At 41.1% G+C, this 27,820-nt stretch overlaps 1 protein-coding gene across 1 annotated transcript in view; it reads left to right on the plus strand.

Annotated features, from left to right (window-relative positions):
* Positions 1-1,960: 1,960 nt before the first annotated feature.
* The window catches only part of TBX20 (T-box transcription factor 20), a 59,597-nt gene continuing 33,737 nt past the window's right edge, over positions 1,961-27,820 (plus strand). The window contains exons 1-6 of the mRNA XM_046021271.1: positions 1,961-2,087; positions 5,519-5,771; positions 6,850-7,014; positions 11,114-11,222; positions 15,677-15,835; positions 25,362-25,438. Of these exons, the coding sequence (XP_045877227.1) occupies positions 1,961-2,087; positions 5,519-5,771; positions 6,850-7,014; positions 11,114-11,222; positions 15,677-15,835; positions 25,362-25,438 (890 nt within the window). The remainder of the gene's footprint in view (positions 2,088-5,518; positions 5,772-6,849; positions 7,015-11,113; positions 11,223-15,676; positions 15,836-25,361; positions 25,439-27,820) is intronic.

Here is a 27,820-nt window from a genome sequence, read left to right on the forward strand (position 1 = left end):
TGCCAAGCCCTCCCTGGTGTTTCCTTCTCAAAGGCAAATGGAGATAGGCTACTGGACAGTGTAAACCCCTTCCAGTAATAATGCCTATGATTTTACGAATTTCCCCCAAATATTTGCACGTACACGCTTTGTACCTGGAGACCCATAGCGGAATATCTTTAGTCACCAGCTTGCAGCACCTTGTTAGAAGCTATTGATACGCATTGGCAAGAGTGGCTTAAATCACGACTTTCCCAGATGTCATCATTTCACTTTCATAGTTCTCAGCTTCTGACTTTTTAGCTTTTCCCCGTAAGTTTATTCCAGGAGGCTGGGCCCTCAGGGGTACAGGGAAGGGAGAAAAGGGCTGGTGGGAAATGGAAGCTGTTTTCTATTTCTTTTAAATTTTAAGACCCACCAAGAGGTTCCTAATTGCCAGACCGACTGGCTGGAAAAGAGCGCAAATATTTACATGTACAATTTGAGTGTGTGTGTCAGCCTGAGTTTACACGGCTCCGAGTGAAGCGGATTACCCTGCGAATTCGGAGAATTTGAGTTATTCAAGCTGAACAGGGCCAACAGGACGACCCCCATAAGGCCGTGGGAAGTCCTGGTCGCAGCTCAGTTTGCGAAGGCAGAAGAACCCTTGTCTACCAAACTCAGGAGCTGTAAATCTCTCACTCTCCCACCGCGCGTCGCGTAGTCCCGCAGGGTGCTGCGCCCCCGGGACCGCGTCCGCCCCGCACCTTCCCTTCGTGGAGGCCCCACTTTTCCGAGTCCCTTTCGGGAACAGGAACCCCGCGTAAGTGACGCTCTGGTGGGTAGCAGAAGCCGTGGTTCTGAGAGCATCATCCTTTGCCAAACGCTCGAAACCCTCCCTTAGCATGTCCTTTACAGGGCTGTGTCTCTCCAGTCTCCCTGGTCAAGCAGGCAGATTTTGGAGCCCAGCGAGTGCGGGGGACGAGCCCTGGGAGCTGTCCCGCGAATAGGATCCGGCCAGTAGGTGTTGGCTCTGTGGCACCGGTTTTCCGCTTTACTTAGAGCTTCCCACTTTCTTTTGGAACTTTGAGCAACGGGAAGAAAAAGAATGGAAGAAGCAGGAACTCCCCTGATCTAGGTTCCCGCACTGGGCCACTCCCAGAATCCCGCGTCCTAGCTGCTTCAGAAATAACCGCTCCCGATCGCGCGCTCGTCCCTTCCGCCCTGGGACTTGGAGACCAGGCCAGTGGCATCCGCGGTAGCTAGGCGGTGACACTTTTTTCCGAACGGGAAGCAGGTTTGCGGGGGATAGCGGGGCGAAGCGGGGCGAGGCGGTGCGGGCACCGCGCCCGGGGCGCGCCCTCCCTGCCCGGCCCGCGGCCCCGCCCCCGGCGGCGGAATCAGGAAGCGGTGACGTGGAGCGGTGCTGACTGGCTGCGGGCCGCCGGGATAGCTGCCGCCAGCAAATTAAGGCGCCGGGCTGCAAGCGCCCGGGCGCAGTGTCCTCCGCGCCGTGCAGCGCACGCCTGCACTCGCGCTCGTTGGCGTCCGCCCCCTCGCACCGGCGCTCTACCGGTCGCCACCTTCCTGCAGCTTGGGCCGCTCCGGCTGTTCCCGGCGCGCGGAGGGAGGAAGGACGCACTGGGGGTGCGGCAAGACCCCTGGGCTTTGAGCGTCCGATGCTCGTCTCCACCTTCCGGCGACGCAGCCGGTGGTTCCCCGGAGCGCCCCAGTGTTCGCGCACCCGCTTGAGCCCGCTGCTGGTCCTCCCCTGTCCTCTCCTGCTAGTTCGAAGTCTCTGGGGCTGGAGGGCTTTGCGGTGAAGGGACAGAGGCCAGTGTGGAGCTCTTGGGAGGTTGGGGCTGACTCATCTAGAGTTCCCGACTCCGCTGAGATTGCACTTGGAAACTTTGCGCTCTGTGTCGGTTTTTGTCTCCCTTGGGGGAAGCTGGACGGCAGTTCGGCAGGCCCGGTCCGTGGCCAGGACCGTACGCTGGGGGCCATGGAGTTCACAGCGTCGCCCAAGCCACAGCTCTCCTCCCGGGCGAACGCCTTCTCCATCGCCGCGCTCATGTCGAGCGGCGGCTCCAAGGAGAAGGAGGGCACCGAAAACACCATCAAACCTCTGGGTAAGTCTGGCTGCCTGAATGTCCGCTGTGGGCAGGGGCGCCGTGCGCATCCGTCTGTCCCTCCGTCCCCTGCCTGCGGGAGGCTCTCGAGGGTGGCTGCCTTTCCCTGCTCGAGGCAGCTTCTGATCCTCGGGTCAGGGGCCCGACGCTAGGGGTGGGAGAGTCTTTCCTTTTCCGCCCAAATTTTCTTTGGGGTCTTCCAGGACAGCCGGTTTTGAGTCTCATCTCTGCGGTAGCCCCTTTCCCTACGCATTCGTCTAGAATCCCCTTGTCAAGTCGTCTGTATGAGAGTGTGTGTAACTTTGTTGGGACAAACAGGGATAAACATTAATTAACCCCTTTGAAGATTCAACAGGATTTACCCTGCGTGTACACCTGCGTGTGCAGTTGGATACCAAGGAGACTCTTAGCGACTTTGGGAGAAACTAGTGGAATTTTGTTTTTCTTCTTATTTCAATCGATTAAACAGAACCGGCTCCTTAAAACCACTGTCAAGTGCTGTAGAATAAGCCAGTTCTCCCCACATGAACAATTTTCTTCACAGAAGCTCCAGACTTATCAGTGAGACATCGTTTTCAGTGGAGGTTGGCAAAAACATTAGCCAGTAGCCATTTTCCAAATTCCTCAACTTTTAGCTATACTGTTTATTTAACAACCTTTACCATTTATAGAAGACACTAGGATCAGAGTAAAGGGAAAATAAGGATTATGTTCCCTGAGCACAAGTGAACTGTGTGGGAAAGAAACTGCTGGGCTTGAGTGTTTAGGAGTACCTTTATAACTGACAGAGAAAGGAGTGTTATCAACACTTCTTGGGTCCCCGGGAAATAATCATTCTATATCCTGATCATCTGATAGCCCTAAAATGGTGAGAAACATCAAATAGCAAACTTAGGGTAATATTTCTTTTTTAACTCTCCCCAATGTTTTCTTTCTTTCTCTCTGTCCTTTCCAATACTTTAACATCTCACATCTGAAACAACAATCCTAGTATGAAAGATAGAGTGTTAGAGATGAAAAATAAGAGGGCTGGGCCGAGAGAAAAGAAAGAGCTAAAATCCCCCGAGCAGCTTAGAACCAAGGAAAAGGAAACCGGAAGAGCTCCAGAAAATATAAGGTCAAAAATTCTCCCCTCCAAGGTTTTTCACTCCTTTCCCCTGGTTCTTCCCACCTGCCCTCCTGTCGAAATCCAAGCCTGCGGAAAATGTATGGAAACAACCAAAGAAACAAAACCCCCAACTGTTTACAGAAATATTAACCAGCAGTTTCAAAGTTATATTCCTGAGACTGCCCAGCATTATCCACTCCTATTTAGAAGGAGTTTGAATTCTTTATAAATTCTTGAATTCTTTATAAACACCCCCACTGCAGTTTGGTAGCTAGCAGGAAAAGAGCACTTGGGGTTAAAATTCCTGTCAGAATTACAGACAGCAGACTGGGAAACATGCCATTTCCAGCTCATTTCTGTATTGCTTTCTTTTTCTGTTTCTTTTCCTGAGAATACTCACCTTCTATCTAAATTCTAAGCTATAAAGCCATCACCTCTCCCCCACCACAAACACACATAGTCTGTAAAATGAGCATCCGTCCCCTGGGCTTTTGAGACAGGCTCTGAAAGAACCAGAAGGCATTCTTGTCCATTCTACAGGCCAATTCTCCAGAGCACAACAAGCCGAGGACCCCCGCAAGAGAAACACCTAGAGGTTCTGTTAAGAGAGAATGCGGTGCTTTGGAACACCAGAGATGTTGAAGCAGCTGTGGGGTGGGGACTCTAAAGTGTCCCATATTTGCCCATTTAAACACACTAAATCTATTTAGAAGAACTGCTTTAGACCACTAGCACATTTCTTAAATTTTTGTTGTTGTTGTTGAAATAATAACATAATAATAATAAATAATAATTAATAATAATAACACATAATATTGTGTTAGAGCAGTTCTGTATCATTTTTCTCCTCCACTTTTCAACCCCCACAGTCATTAGTCTGGACCTTAGGGACTTGGCTTTTTCAGTTGTCAGAAAATAAGAAAATTTTTGAGGCTACTTGTTGATTCCCTATGAAGACATTATGTGAATGTATTTTTGAAAATATTTATTGCAAGTAAGACTGTGCCCTGGCATACTTTTCTTTCTTTGAATTTGGGAATATAAGACTAAGATAATTAATGTAGTTATCCTTAATTTAAAATGTTACAATGAGTTGGATTATTATTGTAAGAGAAGAAAAGGTAAAAAAAATTCCCTGTTTCCCGCTTGTCAGCCCCAAGTCAAGGGGAAATAAAATGCTTTCTATGATATATGGCATGTATATGTGTAAACCTACATTTAGAACTTGTTTCAATTCCTTGAGGGTACCCAGAACAGAGTTGTTTAGAGATCAGTTTCACATTGCAGATTCAAGTAGTTTCTTTTTTAAGGGATGCAAGATAATTGGGACAATTACAAAAGTCCCCCTGTATTCCATCAAAGTGACTGGTGTAGTCCTAGGCCCTTATCAGCTGTGGAGGAGAATGTTTGGTTCATAGGCAGTGGTATTCCAGCCTGATGGCGTTCTTCCTACTTTAATACTTTGCTAGCCGGGGGTCGGGGTTGTTTTTATACTTCCAGGACCTTTTTGAGAGAAAAATACACACACTCGCTCAAGCAGTTGTTTCACAGTGGTTCCCAAAATGGCCTGGGGAGCTCACTTCTATGATATGTTTGAGTCTTTCGTAAGCTCTCAGGCTGGGAGGGATATTGTAAAAATGCACTCATATCAAAGCCTAGAAAACGGAGAGCCAGGCAGAGAAGTGAAGTTACTTAATTTGTTTGTTTGTTTGTTTTTGTCTTAACCACATCCCCACTTTTCTCCACTTCACCTCCCCTTTTCATTTTTTTTTTTCTTATGGAGAGAAGGCTCAGGACAGAAGGGAAAGTTTATGTCCAAGTGCTGATCTTTTCATTCCCTTGGTCTCCCTGGAGAAAAGTCTCTCCTGGTTGTCAGAGAGGCAGGACTGGTACCAGATCCCACAAGCAAAGTCTAGAATGTGGGAGGGATAACAACAGAAATACTTGCTTTTCATCTTTCATGATCACCTCCTTTCCCTTTATCCACTCCTTACATTTTTAGTTCCCAAAGTGGCTTTCATAATGGTAGTAATAAGTTATTAGTTCTAGAACTCATTTGGTTCAGTAATGTCACTCTAGGGATATCTATATCTATATATCTATATCTAGATACATATCTATCTATCTATCTATATATATATCTAGAGACATCTAGAGATATATAGAGATATATATTTATAGATGAGTTATCACTGCCTTCCTGGAGTTTCTGAATTTAACTTTTCCCAAGTTAAGTCCAGAGCCTATTTTAGTTGTGTTGTTCTCCTTCCTGTATCTTTGCCTGATAGTGTTAGCTGTCATCCTCCATTCTCTTTTCCTGCAGAACAATTTGTTGAGAAGTCATCGTGTGCCCAACCCCTGGGCGAACTGACCAGCCTGGATGCTCATGGGGAGTTTGGTGGTGGGGGCAGCAGCAGCCCATCCTCTTCCTCTCTGTGTACTGAACCACTGATTCCCACCACCCCTGTCATCCCCAGTGAGGAAATGGCCAAAATTGCCTGCAGCCTGGAGACCAAGGAGCTCTGGGACAAATTCCATGAGCTGGGAACAGAGATGATCATTACCAAGTCGGGCAGGTAGCAGGGTTGGGGGGGGGGGTAAAGGGGGCTTGGTGTGTGAGGAATGGGGTGGTGAGATGGTGGCCTGGGTGGCCTAGGGTGTTCCCAGGAACTGGGTGAAACCCCACTAATCCAGAGCACCTAGAGGAAGCTTAGCTTAATGGGGGCTTCTTTCCCCTGACTTGCTTTTGGAAAAAACTGCTGAGACAGATGTCCAAGCATTTGCTTTCTCTGGATCTGGCCATGGAAAACCCCACCTCGGCCTTGATGAGAGTGGCATGGGGATCTTGGGACGCTGCAGTCTGAGAGGGCTTGGGGCTTGGGGGATGGCATCTGGAGTAAAGAGGGAACTCATGCTGGGATTGCAGGGCGGGCTGCTAGGTGCTTGGAGCGAGGCAGTAGCTTCCCTTTTATTGGCCTCAATTTGCAAAAGCCGCCAGTTCCCATTAAAAACTAAAATTAAAACCTGTGCAGAAGAATGAAATTTGAAACGACCACACTCTGTGTAGGACGGAGTGCTGGCGAGGTGGGACCCTGATGCTGTAGCTGGGCGGGGGGGGGGGGGTTGGGGGGTGGGGGGGCAGGCAGAAGCCATGGGGCAGAGGCGGCTTCCCAGGCCTGGGGCACAGACTCTAAAGGTCGGTGGCCGATTGCAGCCCTGGTCACTCCAGCTCTCTGGATTCTGGGAAATACCCCAGGGTCTCCGGAAACCAAACTCCACCCTAGATTTCTGAGGCTGGAGCAAGTTTTCTCCCTGCAACCCTAGGGGACTGGGCGACTCAGTCTGTTCCAGATTTTGGTCTGGGAGCCTAACAGGCTTGATAATTAATATAACATAGCATTTCCCCTAATGGCAGACCTATGGGTATTAGAAAACAAAACAAAACTTTTCACCTAGCAGTGAGGACTCCTGTAAAGGTGACACCTAAAACTATCTATGCTTGGGAGAAAGAAGGTCTCTGAATTCCGTTCTCTGTGGAAACAAAAAAACGGTTTGGGGGCCTGGTAGGGAGGGGAGTAGGACCTCCCTCTTTAATTCGGTGGGCTCCTTGGGCAGTATGAGCTCTGGCCTATTCTCTTTGTTTCCCTGTGTCAGGAGGATGTTTCCTACCATCCGAGTGTCATTTTCGGGCGTGGATCCTGAGGCCAAGTACATAGTCCTGATGGACATCGTCCCTGTGGACAACAAGAGGTACCGCTACGCCTACCACCGGTCCTCCTGGCTGGTGGCTGGCAAGGCAGACCCGCCACTGCCAGCCAGGTTTGTGCCTCCAGATTTTTGGGCAGAGCAAAATTGGTTGCATTTCAAGCAGATCTGGTTTCGCCGTGGTGAGCTCTGGTAGAAAACATTCCTAGCACAGATGCTCCAGGACTGACTCCACAAAATATCAAAATAGAAAGGCAGAGTTTGCAGAGACAGTGTTGTCTTTAATTTTATCTTTCTCATAATTCCTTTCCATGCTTTCCTAATTTCAGTTGGAGTATTCATTAGAAATCCGAACCCATTTCTTTTGGCACCCATCATTTCTCGTTGGCTACTTAATACCAGACTGAATACACCTAATGAGGAAGTGGTTGCCCTAAAAGTCCTTTTTAGGAGAGTGCATTTGGGTTGCTTATAGTAAATATTTTTAAGTAATATGGTTATATCTGCACACAATAAAGGTCATTTGGGGGAAATGCTGTTGTTTTTGACCAATAAAGGACTCAGACATTTTAAGTAAGAAAAGCTAACTCTTTTTTTGCCCTTCTCCATAGTAACTTCAGTAGATGCATGTAATTCAACGTCAGGTTACTATTCTTTTATGTGAAATATTACTAGGTATGTTAGGGATCATAGTATATGTGCTGATCATATATGTTTATTTTTGTGCTATTCATTGGTAATAATGTTTTTCAGAAAGGGAAACCCTGTTTAAAAAATCACATGCTGTTTTTATTGTTGCTGCTTGACCCAAGTTAGCCTTCTAGGGGAAAAAAGAGCATACGTATATGAGCTTATGCAAAAAGTAGTAGCTTAAGTTAGAGGAACCTAACTGCATACTTTTAATACAAACAGAGGATATTAGCAGACTTTACATTTAAGGTTCTAAAACCAAACCTTACTGTTTTTAAGTTGTTTTTTTATTATCTAATTTTTGTAATTGGTTGGAAATTCATATCAGAACTAAGAATTTATTTATTTATTTATTTATTTACATGTACAGATTTAGGAACTTTGAAGTTATGACTGGTTCTTTGTATCTAGTCTGGAGTTTTAGTCAAGGCACAGAACCAACACAGACAATTTGTACATACTAGTTCAGATGCAATATTAAGCTTACTTAGTCTGATTTAATCATATTACTGAGCTTACAGTGTGCTAAATACACTGGAGAAGAGATTTTATTAAAAGAAGCCTCTCAGAGTTTTCCACTCCCACAAGAGACTAGGAAGGACATCTTCCCAACCCTTCCAAATCAGTATATTAAATAACAAATAAGCAGACTAAGAACTTTTTAAAAAATGTTATACCCCCTTTTTTTAATTGATCGAGATTCACCAGTTTCTAGCAGTTTATAATTAGTATTTTTTACTCTTTATTATTTAGTAGCTGATTCACATTACTCTCAGGCTTCCTTCCAAGCTCTCCAAAGTCTTTTTAAATGAGGAAGAGAGAGAGAAGAGGGCATTTCAGCAGATTCCTAACTATTTTTACAAGCAAATCCTTCCTCCCCCTCCCCCAAAGTCTCTCCTTTAAGAAGTTAATCACTCTTACTTAGCATATGTTTTCTTCCTATCAGAAGGTTTGGGGAACTGGTGCAGGCCAGCATGACTTTGGAAATATGACATGCCTTGTTTATGTTACTAATCTGCTCTGGTTGGAGAAGGAAAGCACGTACCAATACACTATCTTAACTGAAGCATGTTTAAGCTATTGCTGGAATTTTAAGTCCTGGGGGACTTGAGAGAGGAGGGGCTTCCTGTATGTTTTTTCATTCATCTTACCAAAGTTTATTTATATTGATATTAGATAAAAATGTTTAGTGTGTTATAGGTTATGCTAGATAATTTAAACAAATGTTTTTTATTATTATTTAAAAATAATGCTGTATTTCATAGCTCCATAAGGGAAAGGTTTGGAATAGGGGAGTTGATCATTTTTGTATTGATGGTAGAAATTCCTTGTGGTTCTTGTTGCTTATTTCAGACAGAAGTTTACCAGCCAGTTGTTCCTAATCAAAACAAATAATATTTGACAATATCATTTTTGATCTCAACAACGGGCAAGACATTATCTAAAATAATGTTGTTTTCATATACAACATTTCGTTGTCTTTAAAGTAACTGATATTTAAATGAGTTAGACTTTATTAATGTGATTACACTTGTGGAATTGATAAAGAGGGAACATTTCATGTGCTCCTAGGAGTTTAAATATTTTTGAAACTTTTTTGATGGAATAGGTAGGATGTGCTGGTCGGTAAAACCATTGCATGTGTAAAGTTCTAGTCTTGGAGGGGTGTACTTGAAAAGATATGAGTGTGTCATCAAGGGGTACTTAAATTGAAAGACACTTTTGACCACTCCTCCAAAACAAACAGGCAGACAAACCCACACCTACAGCCTTTAAAGTTCTTCCATGGGTTTGGTAGGAATTTCTAATGCCTTTTTGGGGCTCTGCTTCTGGTGGGCTTTAGAGTGTCAGCATGGACACCTAATTCTTAGTCCTCTGTGTGACAAAGCATGGCACAGCCTTCTTGGTTTTTTCTATAAGTACTGCAGGGAAAGGTTTTGTGACTTTTCCCCCTGACTTTCCCCCAAACCATAATATTTATGTTTAATTAAAATTATAAGGATCCTATAAAAAATTGAGATATAAATAACCTGTTAAATGGATAAAAGGATTTGTCCTATCCCTTCTCTTTCCCGAATTCTGTAATCTCCCCTGACTTCGGAAAAGCTTATGTTGAGTGGATACCAGGATTAGAATTTACAAAGAGTTGTACTCTGTGTTATCTTTGCCGGTAGAACAGATGGCCTGCATGTAATTGTGAATGAGGAAAAGATTGCCTTGCATTTTGTAGCTGATCAATAAATGATAAATACTTGATAAATATATTTTTTCCCATCAAAGTGTCCCTCCCATAAGCTGTTTATCAATCAATGTAGAATAATTAGAGGTTTACCCAGCTTATTTTGAGTATCGTTTAGTGGGCCCTTAACTAGATGAAAGTCGTAGTATTTAAGGTAGTAAAGGAGCAATGGACTGCGATCTGTGGACTATTAAAAGTTAGCCAGGCTGCTGTATTTAAATTACTTTTCTTGTATTGATAAACTTCAAACTGAGTCATCTTCAAGTATAAATGAATGGATTCTCTAGAATTGTTTCCTCTTCAGTTCTTTATGCCTTCATTGCTTTTTAGCAGTACTTTTAAAAAAAAAATTTTAATTTTTTTTTTATAAACATATAATGTATTTTTATCTCCAGGGCTACAGGTCTGTGAATCATCAGGCTTACACACTTCACAGCATTCACCATAGCACATACACTCCCCAGTGTCCATAACCCCACTCCCCCTCTCCCTACCTCCCCCCCCCACTGCCACCCTCAGTTTGTTTTGTGACATTAAGAGTCTCTTACTGGTTTGTCCCCCTCCCGATCCCATCTTGTTTCATTTATTCTTTTCCTACCCCCCCACCCCCCCATGTTGCATCTCTACTTCCTCATATCAGGGAGATCATATGATAGTAGTCTTTCTCCGATTGACTTATTTCTTTAGCAGTACTTAGGCTACACACCCATTATACAATTAGTGTAAACTAGTCTCTTGTTTGAAGATACCTACAACGGTAATAAAATTTCATATCTTACTGAAGCAGACCAATAGTTGATTAGATAGATGGAAAAATATGTATCTTTTTTTTTTTTTTTAAGATTTTATTTATTTATTTGACAGAGAGAGATCACAAGTAGACAGAGAGGCAGGCAGAGAGAGAGAGAGGGAAGCAGGCTTGCTGCTGAGCAGAGAGCCCGATGCGGGACTTGATCCCAGGACCCTGAGATCATGACCCGAGCCGAAGGCAGCGGCTCAACCCACTGAGCCACCCAGGTGCCCCAAATATGTATCTTTTTAAAAATGGCTTGCTGAGCCGACGATAGGTATTACCTCTTTTAGATGGTCAGTACATGAAGAAGCATATTTAGATGTATTAAAGTTATTTTGACACTGATTATTAAATTTGAGATTATCTGGGGCAAGTAAAATTCACCATTTATATGAGGTTTTTGTATTCCTTTAGAATCAAACTGTTTTATAACCCACAAAGAACAGATTTTTAAAAGATGACTCAATAACATTCTCTTACAATTTTCTTAGGCTTTACGTACACCCAGACTCTCCTTTTACTGGTGAGCAGCTACTCAAGCAGATGGTGTCTTTTGAAAAGGTGAAACTCACCAACAATGAACTGGACCAGCATGGCCATGTAAGTGCCACGCCTTGATTATGTGGATTCCTTGGGATGGAATGGAGAAGTCGCTCAGAACTTCTCTCAGTCTCTTGTTCTCCTCCCTCTCCCCATCCCATCTTCTATCTCTCAATCATTCTGTGAGAACATTTCTGTGCTGTTCAGGGAATCCTGACTATTCTTCTTAAGAGGCCACTTACAGGGATGCTGCATATGGTTCCAGAGCAAGAGGGTCTGGGACGTTCGGCACTGTGATTTTCCCAAGACTGCAACTACTTCACTACCCGCACCAGCTACACAAAGGGAATGTGCATTCTGGCGGCTATGATAGTTCTTGGGTTATACATCTGATTTCTGTCAGTGGTATGTTAGATAACACGGCATAAAGGAAATGGGGCTGACACCTCCTATGGGGATTTCCCAGAGTGTGTTTTATAGAGCCTGTTGATGTGAGACACAATAGAACAAAAGGGTTTCATGTCCAGATAAATTTGGGAATGTGCTCTGGACTCATTATCTACGCTTATTGTAGAGTTTTATGAATATTGAAGCATAGAGAAGTCTTAAAATTAAAAACAAAACAATTTCATTTTGTGTCAAAAAGAGTTCATCAAAATAAGGGAAAAGAGAAATGAGCCCATTTCATTAATTAATAGCACAAATAGCCATTGACACAGGCCTTTACACGTTTGATAAGACTGCTTTGTAAGGAAACGATGATGTTACCCTGTGTTACAAAAGAAAGATTTACATAAAAATTGTTTGATTTTTATGCTAAGAAATCTGTGGACTTACATACTTCTTTTTTTTTTTTTAATATTTTATTTATTTGACAGAGAGAAATCACAACTAGGCAGAGAGGCAGGCAGAGAGAGAGGAGGAAGCAGGCTCCCTGCAGAGCAGAGAGCCAGATGTGGGGCTCGATCCCAGGACCCTGGGATCATGACCTGAGCCAAAGGCAGAGGCTTTAACCCACTGAGCCACCCAGGTGCCCCCATACTTTTTTTTGATAAGGAGAGGACTCTTTCTTTCTTTTTTTGCCTTGATTTGCCAGAAAACACATTGGCATTTCACTGGTTGGTTCCCTTGGCTTAGATATTTTGCATATAATTATTCTCTCACTACCCCTTTATTACGTACGACTCTTGTTACTTAAAGTTTTTGTTTTGATTGGATCTGTGCAATTTAGAAGTTTCAGAACTTTTCTCAGAAAGGATGGTTATAAGTAGATATAAATTAGTTCTAGCCAATGATTTCAAATGGTTTGATTGAAACTGGAACCAAATAAATCCCTTTAGGCATTGCTACCACCAACTTGCCCACAAGAGACCTCGTCTATTGTGACCAAACCAGAGTAACCAGGTTAACTCATGACTCTGCTGGTGGCACTTTTGCAATGTTGCAAATAGGTTAATAGGTTTTTGTTATTTTATGTATTGGGAAAGATAACTGACTTTTATGTTCAAGAATGTTGGGATAATTTTCTTTTTATGCTTTTTTAAAGAGATGTTTTCATTGATGGATTTTTTTTTTTCAGGTTAAAAATGATGAAATATCAGGGGGACATTTTCTGCAGGCCAGATCATTCTTCATGTCATTCATATTAAAATTTCTTGACTCCACTGAAATCTTTGCAGGGAGAAATGAAATTTTTTACAGTTGTGATATTTTCCATATGTGAAGCTTTTATTTATTTATTTTTAATTTTATTATTTTTTAAAACATTGGGAAAGTCCTGGAATATATTTTTTGTGTGTTTTTTTTATTTAAGATTTTATTTATTTCTTTGAGAGAGAGCAAAGAGCATAAGCAGAGGAGCAGCAGAGGGGGAGGGAGAAGCAGGCTCCCTGCTGAGCAGGGAGCCAGACATGAGGCTGGATCCCAGAACCCTGAGATCATGACCTGAAGGCAGATGCTTAATGGACTGAACCGTCCAGGTGCCCTTATGTAAAGCTTTTAGAAGCACTATTTGGGTCTTTCCAGAAAGATTTGGGAATTCATTTTGAAATCAGCTGTCCAGAATTAATATGTTTTCCTTTTAATATTAACTTCCTGGGTAGAAATAGCACCAAGCTGTATTTTAGGACCCCTGAGTTCTCTCATTTGATTATGCCAAGATTAGACCTTGACAGATTATTTTATCTTAGATTGTTGTTAATATCCATATTAGCTTTAAATTTTATTATTTAGTATAACCTTTTATCACCATAAATAATGTGTTCTGAAAACTACAAGAAAAGATTTTTAGATCCCGTGTCATTCAGTTAAGTTCTTTAAATTAGTTCTGAAGAACCCCTTCTTATAGATGCATTTTTCATTTTATAACAGGAAAATTTTTTACTTCAGGGAATTTATTTCTTCAGTGAAGCAAAGTTGACGTTTCTATTAGTGTTCCTTAGCCCCATGAGGTCTTGAGCAGAGAGTCAAGGAACCTTGGGGGCTGAGATTCAGCCTGAGGTTTGAGTCTCTCTGGCACTCTTTCCCAAAGGAAATTGACTTTGGGAGGGTGTAAATACGGGAGAGGGGATATTATTTAAAGCTTAGGGCTTTTTCCATGAGTGTGTGTATGTGTGTGTGTGTGTGTGTGTGTGTGTGTGTGTGTGTGTGTGAAAATTCTTTCTAATTTATTAATACAACATATAATGAATACCCAGGTTTTTTCTTGTATCACTGTTAGAAATTTACTTTTATCACTTTGAGTTTATTCCAGTTTTATGAGTGAGCATAAATATCTTGAACTCCCTGAAATAAACACATTATATAAAGAGATGACTTTTTTTTTTAAGTCTATTTCAACTCATTTGAAGTTCTCATTTGTTTTAGTTATTCCTAGTCAGGTTTGGGACCATAAAAGGATGGCATGTGCAAAATTCAATGCCAGTTAATGCTTTGTAACTTTAAGTTGGCTTACATCTCAGCACAGGGAGAGACTGATTCCATATTAATCATCCCACAGTGACTAGTATTTAACTCTGTTAAAGTCAGCTAGCAAAGACACTCATCTACCACAGCCATGTTAGCCAAGAAAACATGGGAGCCATTAGTTTTAACAACACTGCATGCCATTGACCCTGCTCCTGCCACAGTATGTATCACATGCCTCCCCTGAGAGCCAGGCTCTCTGCTAGGCCCTTGGGGTGAAGGGCCTACAGTGTGAGCGCTATTATCCCAGGAAGGTCGAACCCAGTTTTGCAGATGTAGGTAGCTGTCTGTGTGGCAGGAGGGAAGATATGGGGAAAACTTTTATATCTGAAAGTGAATTTTATAGCTCAGATTTCATAATGGCAAATCATTGTATTTTGTTTAAAAGATACAGGAAAAATACTGCCTTGTTAACAAAAGTAGGATCATGATTTCTAAGTATTGGGCAACTTTCACTAGTCATCACTGTCATTCATGTTTGGTTTATAACTGGGAACCAGGAATCAATGAAGCTGTCAGAAATAAGAATAAAGGGCGCCTGGGTGGCTCAGTGGGTTAAGCCTCTGCCTTTGGCTCAGGTCATGATCTCAGGGTCCTGGGATCGAGCCCCGCATTGGGCTCTCTGCTTAGCAGGAAGCCTGCTTCCTCCTCTCTCCCTCTCAGCCTGCCTCTCTGCCTACTTGTGGTCTCTCTCTCTGTCAAGTAAATAAATTAATTAAAAAAAAAGAATAAGAATAACAATAATGTTCATGTTTACTGAGCACTTCCTATTTGCTATGTAATTTATAAGGGCTACATCATCTAATCCTACAACTCTGTGAGGTATGCTTTTGGATTGAAGAAAACAAGGTTGAAGAGGTGAGATCAGTTGGCTCAAGATGAAGGAGCTAGAGAGTAACAGGTTTAGCACTCTAATGGAGGTCTGTCTCATACCACACAGCCTTTCTTAATTCTTCGTATCCCCCATCAACCATAAATAGCATCTGTCCTCCTAGAATGTACAAGTTCTTACCTTAGAAAATTTAGACCATACAGTTTTTGGTCTCACCAGACTAACAAAAACTATTTTAAAGACTTGATTAAAAAAAAAATCAACATCTTTCAGATGACTTTCCCCATCATTTAAAAAAAAAAAGTGTTTTGTTTTTTAATTTTTTTTGTTTTGTTTTTTAATTTGACAGAGACAGAGAGCAAGGGTATGCGCCCCTGCGTGCACAAGCAGGGGGTGGGGCAGAGGGCAAGGGAGAAGTGGACTCTCCGCTGAGCAGGGAACCTGAATATGTGGCGCCCATCCCAGACGCCCTCCCCCCTCATCATTTTAGAAAGGACCCTTGAAACAACCTGTATTGTGTACAGTTGTCTTGATAAAATATGATTTCACCACTGTGACTCCACAGCACCGTATGAAAAGCGTTTGCCTTGTGAACAGAAAGGGTATATCCTAATCTTAAAACTTGAATTTGAAGCTGAGATCTTATGCTTCTTTCTTTGCCTCATTGCACTTTGGCCTTTGACATTAAAATTCAGTACTTCCCGTCTCTTCATCATAGATAATTTTGAACTCAATGCACAAGTACCAGCCACGGGTGCACATCATTAAGAAGAAAGACCACACAGCCTCTCTGCTCAATCTAAAGTCTGAAGAATTCAGAACATTCATCTTCCCAGAGACCGTTTTCACAGCAGTTACTGCCTACCAGAATCAACTGGTGAGTTCAGCATTCACCGTTCATTTCCTACATAAGGGGAAGATTTAGGAGCTTCTTTCATTCTCTTGGAGAGAAGGGCTCTCCTGGTACTCAAAATCAAAGTTCACTTTGGTGAGTGCTATTGGGTATTAGCCTCAGAACCTCTAAGTGCACTGAGTGACCATGATTCAAGGTTACTAAGGTCTGTATTGTAGCATCTTTTCTAGAATCTTTATACTCTCGGTCAGTTGTTCGTTGCCCATTCTCCCACCCAGACCTGCCCCATCTGACTTCTCAAATTTTCTTTTTGGGAAAATCACCTGTTTCCTTTTCTTCGTTCTGGTAGAGTCCCATGATGTATATAACCATATTCTCATTGCTTCACAAAATGTAGAGGTTCAGTTTTTCTACTAAATTAACACACGTATTCCAGGCAACTACCCAGGCTACTGATACTTCAGAAATTTTGTGAAGCTTATTCAGCTTTTATTTAAGATAATTCTAATACAAGGATTTTAAATGTCTCTTTAGATAACAAACTGTAGCATATAAGCAGTGTATATTTAATTAACTTCAAGATATCTAATTTATAATATTGAGTTTTATAGTTTGTACTCTTTGATATATATCACAATTCATGTTTATGCATTTCTTCATCCATAAGGTTTAGTCCAACTGAATAAATAACTGTCAAAGTCTTACTGAGGGCTGGGTGCTGGTAGATCCCCATATATTTTCTTCTTTCCCAGTCAGCATAACCGTGAAGGTGGGGGGGCGGGTAACAGGAATATTCTGTAGTGAAGAAGCTGAAGCTAAGAGAGGATAGTAACTTTTCATGGCCACGAAGGACCAGAAATAGAATTCCTCTGATATACTTCAGTAAAAGGGATTCATTCACTTTACTTGACAAATTTGGTTGGTTGTGGCCTCTCTAAGTCTTTGTAGCTTGCTTTTATTTGGTTAGTTTTAAGGTAGCCAGGGCTGTGGCTCTCCTCTTGTTTTGACATTGTTATATTTTAGGTTCTGAGCCAGTAATTGTAAGGTGATGTCTGATAGATGGCTCAGAGGCCAGGGTGGGATAGGTCAGCCAGAGGAGATATGATGTTGTGTCTCTCAACAGAAGTAAGAAGGTGAAGCTGAGAGCCCAGGTAACCCTACACAAATGAGGAAATGGGAGCCCAGGGAAGGAAAATGAGGAAAATTGAGCAGGAGTGGATGTGTGTCTGTAAAGCATAAGCACGTATAATCTCTGTCTGACTTGGAGTAGATTTTAGTTCACCACTATGGCTGCCATTTTCCTTAGCTGTTCAGTGGAGCTAAGTACTGCCTAGAACATCTGGGGAATTCCTGTGAGGATCAAATGTGGTGCTGTGTGTAAACGTGCCTTTGGAAACTGTCAGGAACCCTAAAAATAAGGCATATGGCAACCATTGGACTGTCTCTAGTGTGTTCAAAGAGGCTCTGTCACTTTTTCTGATTTTAAACTGTTAGTGGCACTTTTTTGTGTGTGTGTGAATTTGTTTATTTTCAGCGTAACAGTGTTCATTGTTTTTGCACCATTCCCAGTGCTCCATGCAGTACGTGCCCTCCCTATTACCCACCACCTGGTTCCCCAACCTCCCACCCCCTGCCCCTTCAAAACCCTCTGGTTGTTTTTCAGAGTCCATAGTCTCTCATGGTTCATCTCCCCTTCCAGTTTCCCACAACTCCCTTCTCCTCTCCATTTCCCTATGTCCTCCATGTTATTTATTATGCTCCACAAATAAGTGAGACCATATGATATTTGACTCTCTCTGCTTGACTTATTTCGCTCAGCATAATCTCTTCCAGTCCCGTCCATGTTGCTACAAAAGTTGGGTATTCATCCTTTCTGATGGAGGCATAATACTCCATTGTGTATATGTAGTGGCACATTTTTTAATGAGGTAGATGAAGGTACGAATGTTATCATACTAATCATCTTAAAGTAAAAGCAAAGTATTAAAACTTTTGGTTATCTCTAAGGCAACAACGTAAGACTAGAAACTTTCAGAGAATGCCTAAGCTAAAAAGCTGGCTGTAGATTGAAGCCTACCAGGATGTAAAACCCTAACACTGTGTCACTGGGAATCTGAAACATTGACACCAACTATCCCAGTTTTTATCTGAAGACATGTGTAACACATATATAGATTCAGAGAACATTCCTGAAACATTCATTTTACACGAATTTGAATTTAGAGCTTTTATACTATAAGACTTTTATAGCTTTTATACTATAAGATGGTAGATTTGTACTTCTACAAGAAGTCTGTTGATGTTTGAGACTAAAACAGAAACTTGTCATGTAAAAATTTCATTGCTTTTATCAGAGTTCTCGGTAAAGAAAACCAAAGCAAGAATAATTTTTTTTTTTAAGATTTTATTTATTTATTTGACAGAGAGAGAGATCACAAGTAGGCAGAGAGGCAGGCAGAGAGAGAGGAGGAAGCAGGCTCCCTGCAGAGCAGAGAGCCCAATGCGGGGCTCGATCCCAGGACACTGAGATCATGACCTGAGCCGAAGGCAGTGGCTTAATCCACTGAGCCACCCAGGCGCCAAGAATAATTTTTTTCAAGTGAAAATGACCAACTTTCAATTTTCAAGAAAATTGAAGAAAGGTTTCTAATAAATAACACCTTAGATTTAGTTTAATAGGTGAAGGAGTTTAATAGGTGTTTAGTTTAATAGGTGAAATGAGTACTTTCAACAAAAGCATTCCAGATATTTTGACACATAAAATAAACTGGTAATCTATAGAACAGATGAATGGGTAACATGCATTGATCAGTACAACAACCAATAATATTTACTGGATTCAAACTATTTACTGTTGTAAACATTTAATGAAAGCATCATGAGCTCTAAATAGTCTTTGACAATTCCAAAAAAATAAGTGGTATGTTTAAAAAATAAAGCTGATGAGCAATAGGTCCATTCTATATATTTTCTCTTAACAGTTCCAGCAAGAATAAATGTCCTGAATAAATGTTGGCAGGACCTCTCAGCTCATGGTACACTGGAATCAGAGGTTTTATCTACATAATTGTAATTATAGCTAATATTTGGGTACTTACTAGGTGCTAGGGACCATTTAAAGTGCATCGTCTTATTTAATCTTCACAAGGATATTATAAGATAGGAACAAATAGTCTTTGTATGTTGTGATTATAGCTGCGAAAATTGAGGCGTGGGGTTAAATTACTCATCCAAGGTCACCTTGCTGGACCTCGCCTGCCCTATTTCTCTGTATTTTTGTCTTTTCCTGAATCACTTGAAACTAAATAAGCATACATCATGATACTTTACCTGTCAGTACTTCTACAAGTATATATTGACAATAAGAGTATTGTTTTTGTAAGCACTATGTCTTTTTCACAGCTAAGAAAATTAATCAGAGTTATTCCTTAATATATTCCAAAATTCAATTCATACTAAAATTTCCGGGAGGACCAACAAATGTTTTTTATGACCTTTCATTTACCCCCTTTGAAGTAGGATCCAACTAACATCCATGGCCTAGGTTTATGACTTTTAATTTAGAAAAAAATCTCTCTACATTTTTTTATCAATATCTCATTTAATTCTGACACTAGTCTCCTGAAGAAGGCCCCGGAAGCCCCATTTTGTAGATGAAAAAGCAGGTTCAGGGTGGTTACCACATTTACCCAAGGTAACGAATCTGCTAAGTGACAGAAGCCATCTTCTGGGTCTTAAAGCCTCCTTTGGTGGCCTTCTTTGGTGCAGGTCAAAGGAAGTGATCACTGACAGTTTCAAGGTTTGGAAAGTGAATTTGAAAATGTTGCTAAATTAAAAGAGACTCAAATACTAAAAAACATACATCCTAACCTCAGTTGCTCTTCTTGCAAATGTTTATTTCTAATTGAGATTATAAATGGGCTCAAAATCTAGTTACCAGTTCCTAGCTCTCATTCACTGCATCATTAAATATAAAGATTAATACGGTGAGTATATCATTTCATTGCTAAATAACCTACAGTAGAAGTGATTAGATTCAGAACTAATTTTTCTCAATAGATCCTGCTGTGTCTGGTTTCTTTCTTTATACCCACCTTTAGCCCATAATTTTCATGCCACATATATATTTGAAATTCACATAATAGTCAAAGATTTCATTTGGTATGCTAATAAACCAGTTTTGCAGGTGGTTTAAAAAGTCGTAAGACCAATCAAAATTCATGTTCAATAAACATATCAAACAATCAGTTTGGGAATTAGTATTTTCATTAGTCTTCAGCAGTTTTCTAAACTTATCCTTGATTCTTTTTTTTTTTTCCAAAGATTTTATTTATTTATTTGACAGACAGAGATCACAGGTAGGCAGAGAGGCAGCCAGAGAGAGAGGAAGGGAAGCAGGCTCGCTGCTGAGCAGAGAGCCTGATGTGGGGCTCGATGCGGGGCTCGATGCAGGGCTCGATGCAGGGCTCGATGCAGGGCTCGATCCCAGGACCCTGAGATCATGACCTAAGCCTAAGGCAGAGGCTTTAACCCACTGAGCCACCCAGGCACCCCACTTATCCTTGATTCTTTCTCAAACCTCCCCACATCTACCATTTCTCCACGGCTATATCCATGCTTATGTACTATTTTCCCACAGCAGATATATAATAAATATATAGGAGATAAGCATGTACTTAGTGTTAAGTATTAGAACTTTTCCATGCATGAAGAACAGAAAGAAAAGAGAGGAAGATCGAAAAGTTCACCTTTAGGATCACCTTCATATCTCTTAAACTTTGGACAGGACTGTTATTTTTATATCTATTAAGAGCAAAATCAGTTTCCAACAGAATTTGTGAAAAAGCTTCTCATGTATTGTGGCTGGTAGTTTTATTTATAAGAAATGAAAATGGGGCATATTTTGCTGTTTTTTTTTTTTTGAGGAAATGATTGCATTTCTTTACATTATTAGATAAAACCTAAATACATTACACTTTCAACAAACTATTTTATAATTTCAGATTTAAAGGTCATACCTTGTTTTTGAGCAGGCCGACCATTGTTGTGCAGTTGAAGTGTAGGTCAGGTTTCATTTTTAAATGCCTTTGGACAGATCTTTTCCTGATAATTGGAGAAATGGTCCCTGAGGGCCAATTCTACCTTGTGGCTGGATTCAGAGCCCAGTGATCCCACATGGCATGGAGTAATAACCCCTGGGAAATGTCCCCTTCTCCTCTCACAGCTGGCAGTGTCAAAAATTTATTCTCTAGTTTGGCATACGTTTATTATCTATAGATAAAGGAGATGTTGGGAGTGAATTTTCTGGCAAAGAAATGCATTATGTCCTATATTATTGAGATAACAGGTGAAAAAATAGCAGCGTGTTTTGGCCTGAATTAGTCAGTGGGGATTTAGTCAGGGGGATTTCATAAGCATGCAAAGCTGCCCTGTAACACATTTTCCTCACCAAATGAAAAACAATGCTGCTTTTAAATTTGGTTTTTGAGTTACAAGCTGTACCTGTAGTTTCATATAGGTTTCTTTTTTTAAAACATATCATATTTGGTTAGTTGGCCTTTTAGGGATCCTTATGCAGTATCACCGTTGACATGGATCATGTTGTTCAGCAACGTCACACATAGTGGCAGGGATTCTGTATCCGGGACCAGATGGAATGATGTCCAGCTCAGATCACTGTATGTAACTTGGGTCCCTTCTCATCAGTTCGCAGATGTATAATTCTTTCAGTTATCCCAAATGGCATAAAGGGATGTAAAACTGTATCTTCAGAAATAAATTTCTTTCTATATTACTGCTGTTTTTATTGACATATCCGTGGAATAAAATCTATGCCTGACCTCTTAAAAATGCATGATTACCTAGAATGTTGAAATCCTATTTAAAATTATTTTACTTAAAAATTAGAAACAAAATGAAGTGCTATTTCTGTAAACTCAAGAAGAGTTTTGCTAGTCCATAACTGGTAAAAAGGTGAAATCCTATTTCTGATTGCTTGTCCTTGGAGCAAACTTCAACAAACATTTCTGGGGTGCTTACTGTTGACACCCCAGTAAACTCAGAGCCTAGTGATAGCACAGTGAGCACGGTGAGTACAATAAGAAGATTAACTCACAGTCTTTGTACTGCTGATCAGTACTCCATAAAACCTGTTTGAAATTGTAGTGTTACTTCAGGGCCCCCGTACAATTTTATTAATTAGACATCCATTCAGCTTTTTTTCCTTTAGCTTCCAAAAGCAATACTTTCCCCTGGAATTAGATAAAATGGTCTACAGAGAAAGGCTTAAACTCCATTTTTTTTTTAAGATTTTTTATTTATTTATTTGACAGACAGAGATCACAAGAAGACAAAGAGAGAGCAGGCTCCCCACTGAGCAGAAAGCCCAATGCGGGGCTTGATCCCCGGACCCTGAGATCATGACCTGGGCTGAAGGCAGAGGCTTAACCCACTAAGCCACGCGGGGGCCCCTTAAGCTCCATCTCTAATTAACACACTTAAGTCACATCATTGCTATAACTAGTTGGTGAATCTAGGTGTATGAGAGTACCTCATTCTGTTCTCAAAATTTTCCTATAGTTTGAACTTATATCCAAATGTGAAAAAGAAAAAAGTTACCAGGAATCTGCTTGGGCATTATGAAAGGGAGACTAGTAAGATATTGGAAATAGAACATTCTAATAATGAAAGAAAATTCCAAGGAAATCTGAAAACTTGTTGAATGTAATTGACTTCTTCAAGCTTATGGCAGTAATATTAGATATGGTGACATCCTGCTTGAACGACACACTCATGCTGAGAGCATTTATTCTCTATCAGTCATCACATTCCGAACCAACAGCCTTTCCCTTTTGGAAATAATGGAGAAAAGCAAATAAAATTTTCAAAAATCCTTCACAGGGGCCAAGCAGATCAAAAGCCCTTTAATCATCACAGCAGATAGGTCGTACTTATGATTCTTTTAGTTTGGAAAGACTCAAAGCGAGATACGGTTTGCATCTTAGAGGAACGGCTGTCCAAGGACTTTTTCCATCAGATATCTGTCACTGTCTCCATGAAATTTTATCTATTCCCTTTTAAATTTTATTAATTAGCTTACAGAGATTGAGCTTGAAAGAAGGCTTGACTTCATTGTTCCTCACAGTTGCAGTTGGAAATTTTCATCTGGGTTTGGTTGACCCTTGAGTCACTAACACTGCGGTGGATGTGGAGTCAGGACTCTCTCTGGCGGCTGGTGAAGCGTTTTCAGTTCTCATTAGCGATGTATCCCTGCGCTTGTGCCTGGCACGTTGAAGCGCCATTAGGGTAGGGCACGCATGCTCTTTATCTCTGCCCGTCCAACACTTAGCATGGTGCACGATAAATCATCTGTCCGCATTAAGTATTTGTCGATGAATTACTTTGAAAGCATTTTCATGAACTAGAAAGCGTTTGAGAAATAGAAGGCATTTTTAACTTGTAATTATTCAGTAGAAAGAGATGCAGCGCCTGTCTGAGGATTTAAGAATCTTGTTGGTGTTTTATAATCTTAGAGCATATGAATTGCATGTGCTTTCTGAAGATGCTTCCAGTTTATTTGAAACAAATAAAATTTTCCCCTGCATCCTGAAAGTGGACCTGCAAGACTAAATCATAGTCTGAAGGATGACTGAAACAGACTCCAGCCCTGAGAAAGTCCATGGCTATGACAGTGGTGGCAGCCGCTCTGGATGGCCACACCTTAGAGTTAGAACCTCAGAGGTTCCTGGGTCTTTCTTTATATGCAAATTTAAAATAGCTGTTGTTACTCATGAAGAAGTTTTCCTCCTTCCTTCCTTGTTTACCAAGTCCATTAACTAAGCTAAAAAATGAAATCAGTAATTTTTTGTTTGTTTGTTTTGGCTGCACTAGAGTGAAGAGGCGAACAATGAGCATTTGTAAGATACTGGCACGCCCCTTAAAAATTAAAAGTTAATACTATCAAATAATCAATCTTATAACTGGTCAATGTTCATGACAGAAAAAGAGGGGGTCTCTGGATAGGAGAGTGTGGGAAGTTCTATTTTAAGTGAGGTAAATAGCTTCTTTGCAGCATGTGTATTGGTTAGCTCATGTTCAGAAAATTCAAAAAGGGAAATAATGCCTTTCTTTTGTAATGAAAAAAGCAGTTCTATAGGTGTTAATGATTTAAAATGCATAGCTCATACACTGTGATCAGAGAAGAAGTTGTGTTTTGGTGAGAGAGGATTTCAAGCTATCTATTTTGATTGTGTTTAATGTTTACGAGGAGGACATGCCTCAATGTATAACCTTTTCTCTAGGTTAAGATTATTTTGTATATCTCTCTCTAAAGTTTAGGGTGGGTTCTTGTTCTGATGCCAGTGAGCTAGGACTGTCTTTAAGGGTGTCTAAAGTTCCAGTTCAGGGCGCCTGGGTGGCTCAGTGGGTTAAGCCTCTGCCTTTGGCTCAGGTCATGATCTCAGGGTCCTGGGATCGAGTCCCGCATCAGGCTCTCTGCTCGGCAGGGAGCCTGCTTCCTCCTCTCTCTCTCTGCCTGCCTCTCTGCCTACTTGTGATCTCTGTCTGTCAAATAAATAAATAAAATCTTAAAGTTCCAATTCAGATAGGGACTAGCTGTGTCTTGGTCCTTGTGGGTTCTTCTTGGCTCTAATCAGGAATTTTATAAGTCAAGTATCTTTTAATCAGTGCTTATTTTTTTTTTTTTTTGCTTCACAACCTAATGTCTGTTTCTTTGGAGTCACCATGCATATGGTTTAGTGGATCTTTTTACTTTAATATTAATGCTGTGGGAATTAGGACTAGTTCTTCTTAGATACTTAATACTTCAGACTATGGCTCTTACTAGGGAATATTTTCTTTTATACAAGCACAGAGTCTATAAATAGTCTATATAAATATAGACTATAAATAGTCTATAAATAGGAAAACAAAAGACTGGTTGATTCTAATTTAGTCAGATGGAAAGGGGAGCAGGGGTAAATTTATATTCTGAAAGGTTTATATCATGTATTTATGTCATGTATTTCAATAGAGTATTGAACATGAAACTATTATTGGCCATTTGATCTTTTTCTCCATTATGTTATCTGTATGTGCCCATAGGATTCACAAATGATGCTGCCAAGTCAGCAGGAGGCAACATTTTTGTTTGTGTTCCCCATTACCCACCAATGCTGGCCTTCTAGGGCTCTCCCATTCTCCAGGCAAGCCCTAGCCTTTCACAGTTCTCTTAAATTCTTCACTGGGCAGCCACATCATTCATGAAAGTCCCTCTCCCTAACTGTCTCTAGCCATTGACCTTCAGGCTATTTTCTAGGACCAGCCAGTCCTCAAATCCCTCATTTCTGAGGCCCTCCTTGACCAGTTGTCCTACCTGGCTGTGAGTCATCCTTCCCATGAATTTCTCTATCACTTTCCACCCTTCTCAAGATCCTAAGAAACATTAAGTATTTGGAGGGTGGCCTGGGAAATGAACAAACTCTTTATTTCTGATTTCACTTCCTTGACCTCAGAAATGATATTGTCCTGTTACCCATTCATTCCTTTGCAGATAACCAAGCTGAAAATAGATAGCAACCCTTTTGCCAAAGGCTTCCGGGACTCCTCCAGGCTCACTGACATTGAGAGGTAATGAGAATTTTCTATTTCCTTTTCTGTCCAGATAAGATAAAGAGAAGAGTGGGTTTGTAAGAACACAGTCCTTTCAACGCCAAAGTGCCATAACCTTACTGTAGATAGTCTCTGATCCCACACCCCACCTTCCCTTCCACCTAGAAGCCCTGTAGACATGTGGCTGCTTAAACTGGGACAGCTGCCGCACCTGCATCTGTGTTTGCGCGGAGGTGGTTTCTTTGGTTAGGACATTGACTCAACTGTAAAAAATAGGATTTCTTCCTTACCAAAGACTCAATCCTTTTGATGATGCTAAGCTTCCTCTCTTAGGTGGCAATGTGCAGAGACATGGAATCTTGATAGCCTTTGCTTTCTAAAGTGGACATATTTGCTAGCATGGAGAATATGAGTAGTTTGGAACTTTGAAGCAAGGAGATGTCATTTAATTCAAGGCCCATATTTTAAATGTGGCATAGACTGCTTATATTTAATAGGAGAGACATCAGGTTTCAGAACCTTTAAGAAGACAAACGAGAATCATGTGCCTGTAACTTACTCCACTTTAAAAAACTTAGTTAAAATGGTTTATGCAGTGTGAGATCCTCTATGTGGTGAGTAATGTCTATGTTGAGATCCACAGCTTGCCCATAGGAATGTCAAAAAAATAGTGCATTTTTTTTTTAATGGAGAAGATTTTTCAACCTAACTGATTATTTGTATCCCTTACCCATGCTATGGAATTTTCTGTACTTCCTTTTTGTGCAAGAATATTTAAGTTCTACTCTCTTGGCAGATTTCAATTATACAATACAGTGTTATCAACTCTAGTCACTATGTTATCCATTAGATCTTTAGACCTTATTCATCTTCTCTACTTCTTTATGTGGCCCGGAGTGTACATTTGACAGATGGTATACCCTAGCCACCAGGCCTCTGGTGTATTTTACCTCCAAATCTTTGTGTGATTTCCTCCCCACCAACTGCTACACATTTCTGTCACACTCTTTGTTACCTGACACATGGTCACATCTCCTGATTTTGCCACTTCTCTTCAACCTGTCCTAGAAATGCAAATGAAGGGGTCATTGCACATTTTAGCAGTATCTGTCTGATCCTTCCCTCTGCCCTCCCAAGTAGCAGGTATAACGGGGTGGTTTTGATTTGGAGGAAAAGATATAGAGGCTCAGTAGGGAGGCAGAGAAGCCAGCAGGAGAGGCTGAGAGTGGAGCAGGTGCTGTGGGATTTAAGTAGAAGGGAGAAATTAAGTCATTGGAGAACTTGACAAATGGTTGAAGGTGCTGAGATCAGGGAAGGAAACTTGAGCTTGTGGTTGAAAGTTGGTTGCAGACTGCACTGAGACACCAAATGGATAGCTCCCCAGTTGAGGTGGGACATAGGCAAGCAGTTTGGCCTTGAGACCCAAGTCAGAGAGAATGTGGCAAATGTGGGTGACAAATAAGTCCATTGATAAAGGCTGCTGTCATTCAGGCATGACCTTTTTCATCTCTTATTTCTGGAGAGCCAGAAACAATGAACCTCTCCGTTTCAGTCATGTAGCAGGTGAGAACGAAGACAGTGGCTCAGTGCGACAGTAGTGGTGTGTTTTAACCTTCTGTCTCTGATCAAGGGGTGAGCATGATCTACTGGGAGACAAACTCATGCGTTAGAGTCCCAGCTCTGCCTTCTACTGGCTGAGTGATCCTGGAGAAGTCTCCTAGCCTCTGTCCCCTCACCTAGAAGATGGGAAAAATAACCCCGCTCATTCAAAAGTTTATTATGAGAATCAAGTAAGGTGGCATTTATGAAACACTTTATAAATCTAAAAATGTGAAATAATTATAATTTTTTGCCCCATTTAAGTGTACTTCTAATAGTCTTAATAAACTACTCCTGGAGTAAAAATAGCCCCTTATTTGCTCGTGTGTTCATGAGATACAAGTCCCCAGACTGCCCTTTAGAACAGCAGATTTGATAATGCATGCAGGCACATTTTCCACTGATCGAATAAACATCCTGCTGTGGGGAGCACTCACATGTCTATGAAGCTGAGTAGCTTTCCATGGTCTGAGGGCGAAGAGAGCATCTTCTGTGACCAGCTGAAAGTTTGCAGGATGACCTAACTAGTGTGAAATTGGCCAAGGTTTTGGATTTCATTTCCAGGTATTTAAGTCTGAATTTTCCCTAAACAGCCTTTGGGGATGGGTCAAATCAGATCAATTGATCTTTAGAGACCTAAAGAAATTAAATTAGTCTGGAGTCAGTTACTGCACTAAACCATCTAGTAATTGAATTGCTCCTTGTAACTGATTGAAAACAGCCCTATCTGTAACAATATAGGGGACTTTTCCTATAAGAGATCTGAGACAAAAACACATCTTTTTATGACATGATGACAGA

This window comes from Meles meles, chromosome 10, assembly GCF_922984935.1.
Source record: "Meles meles chromosome 10, mMelMel3.1 paternal haplotype, whole genome shotgun sequence".
Taxonomy (NCBI): Eukaryota; Metazoa; Chordata; class Mammalia; order Carnivora; family Mustelidae; genus Meles; species Meles meles.